This window comes from Sciurus carolinensis, chromosome 16 (genome assembly GCF_902686445.1).
Source record: "Sciurus carolinensis chromosome 16, mSciCar1.2, whole genome shotgun sequence".
Lineage (NCBI taxonomy): Eukaryota > Metazoa > Chordata > Mammalia > Rodentia > Sciuridae > Sciurus > Sciurus carolinensis.
Window position 1 is genome coordinate 2,974,980 of NC_062228.1, and position 8,137 is coordinate 2,983,116.

General features: G+C 50.4%; 1 protein-coding gene across 1 annotated transcript; it reads left to right on the top strand.

Annotated features, from left to right (window-relative positions):
• Positions 1 to 392: 392 nt before the first annotated feature.
• Gins2 (GINS complex subunit 2) lies at positions 393 to 8,137 on the top strand. The gene is made up of 5 exons (XM_047529083.1): positions 393 to 529; positions 665 to 779; positions 3,447 to 3,546; positions 6,804 to 6,930; positions 7,294 to 8,137. The coding sequence occupies exons 1-5, from the start codon at positions 440 to 442 to the stop codon at positions 7,417 to 7,419; spliced, it is 558 nt and encodes a 185-aa protein (XP_047385039.1). The 5' UTR covers positions 393 to 439; the 3' UTR covers positions 7,420 to 8,137.

The window sequence follows — 8,137 nt, forward strand, 5'->3', positions numbered from 1 at the left end:
GGGCGTGGAGGGACCCGCGGGAGGGGAGGGGCGAGGGGCGTGGAGGGACCCGAGGGACGGGAGGGGCGAGGGGGAGTGGATGGACCCGCGGGAGGAGGGGCGTGGAGGGACCCGCGGGAGGGGAGGGGCGAGGGGCGTGGAGGGACCCGCGGGAGGGGAGGGGCGGGGGGGTGTGGAGGGACCCGCGGGAGGGGAGGGGCGGGGGGGTGTGGAGGGACCCGCGGGAGGGGAGGGGCGGGGGGCGTGGAGGGGCGGGGCCCGCGCACAGCCTAGCTCACTCCCATTGGCTGCCGCTCAGCACCGCTGACTCCTATTGGCTGTCTTAACCCGTCTTCCGGTGTGGGCGGGCTTGCCCCGTGGCGGGAAAGCGGCGGCGGTTGTCTCTAGTTCTGAGAGACTGGGCTGCCTGAGGAGGCGGGAGTCTCAGGCGGCCGCCGGCATGGACGCCGCGGAAGTGGAGTTTCTGGCCGAGAAGGAGCTGGTTACCATCATTCCCAACTTCAGCCTGGACAAGATCTATCTCATCGGGGTGAGGACCGCGGCAGCCGCGGTCCTGGGGCGGCGGGTCCCGGGCGCGGGGCGGCGGTGGCGGGGCTCTCCGCCGCGGCCGGGCGGCGCCCCGGGCTCGGGACACCGACGGCCTCTCGGGCCTTTGCCTTCGCAGGGGGACCTGGGGCCGTTCAACCCTGGCCTGCCGGTGCAAGTGCCGCTGTGGTTGGCGGTGAACCTGAAGCAGAGGCAGAAGTGTCGGCTGCTGCCCCCGGAGTGGATGGACGTAGGTGCGCGCTGGCCGGGGGCGGGCCCGCCGCGGGTGCCCGAGCGCCGGGGAAAGGCTCCGAAACGGACTCGATTCGTGGTCGCCCGGCTCTGACCGCGCGAGACCGTGGCTCATGCGCCGACCGGCGAGTGAAGCTGGCTGGCTCGTGCAGTCCGGGTGAAGATGTTAGAAAAGAGCGAGGATTTAGCTTAGGTTAGGCGGAGGGGTGAGGGAGGGACGGACAGACTGGCCGCCTGGTGCGCAGGGCGGCCGCGTGCTCCACGTGGCCCTGCAACGTGCGCCGTCGGAAAAATGAGAAGAGCTTATGTACGATCTACCAAAATGCATAAATGCGTTTCACTGGCGTGTATAACTAGAGCAAATTTTAAAAATTAATAAAAAGGTGAAAACAGCCTTGGTGCACACCCTGTAATTCCAGCACCTCAGGAGGCTGAGGCAGGAGGATTGAAAGTTCAAAGCCAGCTTCAGCAACTTGGCGAGACTGACCCAAAGCTGGGGATGGGGCTCAGGCAGCTAAAGCAGGAAGACCACAAATTCAAAGCCACCAGGGTAATTTAGCGGGACCCCATCGCAAAAAAATAAAAAGGGCTAGGCTCTAGCTCAGTATAGAGCATTTGCCTGACATGGCCCAGGCCCTGGGCTCCATCCTGGGTGCTCCAAAAAGAAGTGACAACGCATCAAAGATGCAGGCAGTCCTGAGCACTGTGATCTCCCTATATCAGATGCGAATAGCTCCTTATAGAAGAAAATCCTTACCATTTTTGTGGGGGAGAGGTGTGGCATGCATGTAGGATTTGAAAAGCCCTGAGTGATTTTGACCATCCCCTCCCCATTGGGATACCTGGGGTACCCGCCTCCTGCAGGCAAGGATTCTTTCAACAGGCTACATACAACTTAGTTAAAGGAAGACTGCTTAGACATGTCCCCCTGGCTCCCTGTCTAAAGGAGTGACCCACCCTGGCAGTGGGAAACCCCAGTTCCTCTACTTTGAGGGCCTCTAGTGGGGAGACCCTGCAGGCCTGACTCCAGTAGCAACCCCTCAAGGCCCCTAGTTCGGAATCAGCCTCTGGGAGCTTCGACCTGTTCTGACCCAAGGTACAGGACCAGAGGAAAGGTGTGGAGAGTCCCTGAACTTTTCATGCGAGCAGCCTGTACCATGGTGCCTGCTCTGGTACACCATGTAGATGAAATCATCCAGTATCTCACTTTGTCTCTGGTTTCTCATAGTCATGGGCGTTTCTGTGGTTTGCCTCTGCCACTGCCTGCGTGGTTGCATCAGTTTCATTCTAGAGTGTCTCCTTGTCTGGGCACGCTGAGTGTGTGCTCACCTGTCTACTGGTGGGCGTTGGAGTGGTTTCTCAGTTATGGCTACTCTGAATAAGGCTGTTATGGAAGTTCTTGTTCAAGTCTTTGGAGTATGATTTTATTTTTCTTAGGAAAATAAGTACCTGGAGTGGTGGACTTGCTGGGTCATAGGACAGATGGTGCTTGACTTTGTAAGAAACTGCCAACTGCCCTCTGAAGTGGTTGAGCCATTAGTCCTACCAGAAATGTAGGACAAGTGTTCCTGTTGTTCCACATCCTAGCCAGAATTTGGTATTGACAGTCCTTTTGATTTGTTGACAAGTTTGAACAGAGGCATTTCATAATCTGATTTAGATGGGAAAAAACAAAACAAACAAACAAATAAAAACAGCTGGGGGTGTAGCTCAGTGGTAGAATGCTTGCCTTGCATGCGTGAGGTGTGGGGTTTGATCCCCTGATATGGGGGAAAAAGTGAAAAATAATCACTCCACTGTAGAAAAAGGTGTGTGAGTGGGGAGTAGGGTATTATCCCTGCCATGGCTGACAGGGTAGGGCTGTGGTTGCTTCTGGGTATGTTCTGAAGGAATAGCAGCAGGTTTACTGAAGGACGGACTTTGGGGATGAGAGAGCCACCAGGCTGTGGGCTGGGATTGCAGGAGGAGGTGGAATTCCCTGAGGCTGGGAAGTATGCCAGAGTGCTCTATGGGCACCAGGAACTGAGGTTTGAACCTGTCTTGTCAGAGATGCATGTGGATGTCCAGGTGGAAGTTAAATGGGCAGTGGGGGACCCAACCACAATGAGAGGATCTGGGATGTAAATGTAGAAGTCCTTCCCATCACACGTGTGCTGTTGAATGAGGCAGGATGGGATCATGTGGATGTGAGTTTGTTGGACATTGTGCCACTGCCTTATTGGGTACCTTTAAGCCTCCCTAGTATATAACCCCCCCGCCCCCCAGCTGGAGTGCCTTTAAGTCCCCTAGAATATCATACTGCCACCAAAATGGCTGTAGTTTCTAAGTTGCCTGCTCTCTTATGAACCAGGATTAGTATACATAGATTTCTTAAGTCACTGATCACTTTGATCACTTATTACATCAAAGGTAAAATCGTTCTCTCCCTATAAAAAGAACTTCCAGTTTAGGCATATTCTTTTCAGAAATATATCTTGGCCAAAGGGATGACAACAAAACCTTCCTAGAGATTTTTTTTTTCCCCCCAAGGAGAAGGCCTTGATGCAAGTATTATTCCAGAATATTTTCCTTATGGAAAAGTTGATCCATAGTCAGCCCTTGGGAAAATTGGAAATTGAAATGAACCTTGGCTATAGTGATGGTGACATTTATTGACTTCTCCATTTCAGAAAAGTTGGAGAAGATGAAGGATCATGAACGAAAGGAGGAAACTTTTACCCCTGTACCCAGTCCTTACTACATGGAACTCACCAAACTGCTGCTCAATCAGTGAGTAGCTCTCCCTGCCAGAACCCGTGCCTGGGAGGACCCTCTGCTCTTCCTCTGGCCCCACTCCCCCTTTCTTTCATTACCACAGAAGGTGCTGGCACTGGCCACCCAGTTTCCCAGGTTGGTAATTTGGAGGGCGTCTCTGTGCACATGTGGGATTGTGGGGTGCGTGTGTTTTCCTCATCTCTGGCTCTCATTTTCCCTTTTTTCTCCCCCAGCCTCCAGTAAATCCTTTGGTTCTTTCCATTCTACCTCCTGTCGCTTGACATCGGACCCCTGTGTGAGCCACTGTCATCTCCCGCAGAAGCTTTTTTCTTAATTACATGTAGCTTACTTAGTGCAGCTTTACCCCTCTTTATTCTGTCTGGAGTGTGTGGATTTGAGTTCTTTGTGACTTTCACAGGAGAGGCCAGAGGGCTTACAATTTGCCTTTGTCCTAAGCTACAGGGAAACCACTCATGGCAAAAATATGCTCTATTGCCTGCAACCACACGAGCTCCCCATGGACTTCTAATTCTTTCTTCATGTGGCAGCTGGAATGATCCTTTAAAGATAAAACTGCCATGTGACCCTTCTCTTCAAAATCCTTGGTGCCTTTCCAGAGTTTTATTGTATTTTTTTGTTTTGTTTTTGTGGTGCTGGGTGTTGAACCCAGGGGTGCTCTACCACTGAGCTACGTCCTCAGAGCTTTTTACTTTGAAACAGGGTCTCACTAAGTTGCCTGAGCTGGCCTCAAATTTTCGATCCTTTTGTCTCGGCTTTTTAAGTAACTGGGAATACAGATGTGTGCCGCCACACCCAGCTTTCTAGGGTTTTAGTCCAGATCCTGACCATGGCATTTGAAGCAGTGCACTGCCTGGTTTGGGCTTCTCCTTCCTCCTTCACAGCTGTCTGCAGTTCTTTCCTCTGCATCTGTAGGTTTGGGATTCACATTGGTCTCTTACCTCTGCAGTACTTCTGTTTATTTTGAGATGGGGTCTTACTATGTTGCCCTGGCTGCCCTTGAACTCCTGGGCTCAAGTGATCCTCTGGCTTGGCCTCTTACTTCCTCCTGCATGCTGGGTCCTCATGACTTTGCACACACTGCCCAGGAAGCTTGTCTGTTCCCTTGCCCGTGTCACCTGTGGTTCAGTGTAACAAGTGTCCCTGCCAGATTAAGTGTGCCTGCTTGCTTGGCAACTCTGTGCTCTGCAGTGTTGGCCATAGCTGCAGTTTTCTAACCATTTGGCTGTGCCATTACTCCCACTCCCATGTACCTGTTCTGAATGGCCAGGGACTGTGTCTTGAATGCAGTGTCCCCAGCATGGTGGCCTGGGTGCATGTTTGCTGAATGGATGAAATTGGCAAGGGGAAGGCAGGTGTGGATGGTTTTTCTGGGAGTGTGACCTACAGAAGGTCAAGCTCTTGAAGCTCCCTACTGAACGCGCTGTGGTTGATGAGTTCGAGAGCAGAGGTAGAGCGAGGAACTGAGCGGTGCTACTACTGTCGCTGCCTGCTGAATTTAAAGGAGAACTGTGGGCACCTAACAGAGACTTGTCCTTAGGTTGGTGCCATTCCTTGGGTAAATTCTGGGAAATAAGGTGCCAGGCCTTGCACTAGGCTTGGAGATGGTCATGTGGGCCTGAGTTCCTGGCTTGGTGGGGAAGCAGTGTGAACCTGGGAACCAGTTGTTAGGCCACAGCGTGGTCATTGCTGTAGGAGTGTCTGGGGTGCCGGAGGAGGGCTCGAGGGCTCAGAGAAGGCTCTTGGAAGCTCAGGCTTGAGGAAGGGAACTTTCCTCGGGCTGGTGGAGGAGGGGCCGGGGAGGCAGGAGCTGTGAAAGGCGGCATGAAGAGGCCTTGGGAAGCGGAGGCAGCTGTGTGATGGAGAACTCCCGGGAGAAGAGAGACTGGCTTGGCTGAGAGAGCAGCAGTTGGGAAGGAGAGAACATGGAGGCACACCCTAGGTATGAGTTAGTATTATCCACATGAGGGACCTGTCCGTTTTTAGTTTTTCTTCTTAAATATTTGTTTAGTTGTGGATGGACATAACACCTTTATTTATTTTTATGTGGTTCTGAGGATCAGACCCAGTGCCTCACACATGCTAGACAAGTGCTCCGCCACTGAGTCAAAACCCCAACCCCCATTTTTAGTTTTTGAAGTTCCTTATATTGTATATTCACTTTTATCAAAGACCTTGTTCTATAATTCATTTGACTAAGGGACTGAGTTTTACCTTTGTTCTATAGTTCAGCTGACAAAAACTTAGGGTCCTTTGTTATTTAACCTACTGTTCAGAGCATAAGATCTAAATGTTTGGGCTCATAAATAAAATTTAACTACATAGATTTTATGCTGTGGACCTGCCACCTACCAGTACTGAGCTACTTGTAGCATGTAGAAGCTCTGGCTTAACTCGGAGTGCCTAATGATGGACAGTGTTTGCTTCTGCTTTTATTTTCTGGTTTGTCTGTCTTGAAGGTTGGCCTAGAGAATCTTCCACGAAGGAAAGCTGTCACTGCCCTTGCTGGATTGGCTTCTACACAGCCTCACTGTGTGTGGATGTGCAACACTTACATTAATTTGTAATTTCTTAAGTGATTTTTGTAACTTTTGATTTATCTACAGAATAGGACAATCCTTCCCCTTCGGGGCTTTTGTGAGGAGTGCTGGGCAAGGTGCTGAGCCCAGAGCTGGTAGTTTCTTTCCCTGATAGGTAGTGAACCTGGATTACTGGTGGGGAGTAGTGATCTGCTCACCACTATACATAAGGAGCCCTTGAAATCAATTCTAGATGGAAGTTACACTCTACAAAACCCTGCTGTCCTGTGGCCAAGGATGTCTAACTTGGAGCAATTAGTCCTGGCAGTAGCTGGCCATGGGACAGTTGGCATGAGCACACCTAATCCCAGTGTAATCCCAGTGACGCTGGAGACTGAGGCGAGGATGGCAGGTTCGAGGCCAGCCTCAGCAACTTAATGAGAGTTTGTCTCAAAATAAAAAGGGCTGGAGATGTAGCTCGGTGGCAAAGCATACATGGGTTCAATCACCAGTACCAAAAAATTTTAAAAAGTTTGGTAGCTGAATGTCCTTGGTACCATGCTTACCTGCTGAAGTCCTTACATCTTAATGAAGACAAACCAAAACAGATTTGGTGTGTCAGGAGTAGTTGGAATACCGCACCTGAATCTAAGCAGTATCCGAAGTTGCTTCTGTCTGGTTTTGTTTTAGTCTATCAGGTGTGTGCTTACTTATTTCACCCCTTGCTTCTTTTAGTGCTTCAGATAACATCCCAAAGGCAGATGCAATCCGGACCCTGATCAAGGATCTGTGGGACACGCGCATGGCCAAGCTCCGGGTGTCTGCTGACAGCTTTGTGCGGCAGCAGGAGTCACATGCCAAGGTGGGTGCTGCTCACCTCTTGTCTTCCCACCTGGAGTTGGTGGGCTCTGCTCTAGATTTTATGCCCCTGGAGACTGTCAACCCAGTGTCCTGTTTGCTCAGGCTACTGCAAGCGGGGATTACTGGCTGTGCTGGAGGTGCTCAGTGGTAGAGCACTTGCCTAACATACCCTGGCATCTAGATTAAGCTAAAGAGTCTCTTCATATGCTACGTACAATTAGCTGATGATGGGTTTGATTTCCAGCACCATGAAAACAGTGAAATTAAAACCCACACAAAAAAATCCATTCGTTTGTTTAGTAGTTTAGCTTTTATTCAAAATCAAAACTCCTTGGCAGACTAGATCTGTTTTCTTTTGTTGCAGCTGGATAACTTGACTTTGATGGAGATCAACACCAGCGGGGCCTTTCTCACACAAGCACTCCATCACATGTATAAACTCCGTACAAACCTCCAGCCTTCTGAGAGTGCCCCATCTCAGGATTTCTAGAGGAAGGCCTGTGGTTGGCAAGGTCTAGCCTGTCTGGCAGCAGCTTGCTAGGTGGGGATTGGTGACATGGCGGAGGTACTTGTATATTTGGAGTTATGAAAACATTTTCGAATGTATGAAAGATATGCATACTGGTACAGGGAATGGATCTGTAACATTTGTAGAGAAGCAAATTGTGATTAGTTCTCAAAACTCAACTTTTCTGAACTGGGCATGGTGGTGCATGCCTATAATCCCAGCAACTTGGGAGGCTGAGGCAGACAGATTGCAAGTTCCAGGCCAGTCCCAGCATTTAGTGAAGCCCTGAGCAACTTAGTGAGACCTGTCTCAAAATTAAAAAGGGCTGGAAGGTAGCTCAGTGGTAAAGCACCCTTGGGTTCAGTCCTTAGTACCAAAACCAAAACTCCCCTGAACATTTAATCCCCCATTTAATTTTAGAAGCCAGCTTTTCTTCTGTGGGTAAAAGAAAAAAGTATTAGGCAACCAAGTCCTCCCTGTTGCCAGAGCCTTAGGCTTTCTGCATAAGGCTGTCCTCATGGGTGTGTTCAGTGACTGGTGTAGATACAGGAGAGGCCATGTGGCTGGGGCTCTTTTCCCTCTTGGTTCCAATTTCTTGGACAAAACCTGGATCTGCTAGAGGTTGTTCATGGAGTATGATGGTGAATAGTGGCGGGTAATACTGACCAGTGTTTATATTCTAAACTACAATTTATAATAA

Excerpts from the sequence above, each read along its gene's own strand:
- Gins2 (XM_047529083.1), top strand. The coding sequence starts at position 440 with ATGGACGCCGCGGAAGTGGAGTTTCTGGCCGAGAAGGAGCTGGTTACC. Across the intron at positions 530-664 it reads ACAAGATCTATCTCATCGGG|GGGGACCTGGGGCCGTTCAA; the intron begins GTGAGGACCGCG and ends TTGCCTTCGCAG. Across the intron at positions 780-3,446 it reads CCCGGAGTGGATGGACGTAG|AAAAGTTGGAGAAGATGAAG; the intron begins GTGCGCGCTGGC and ends TCTCCATTTCAG.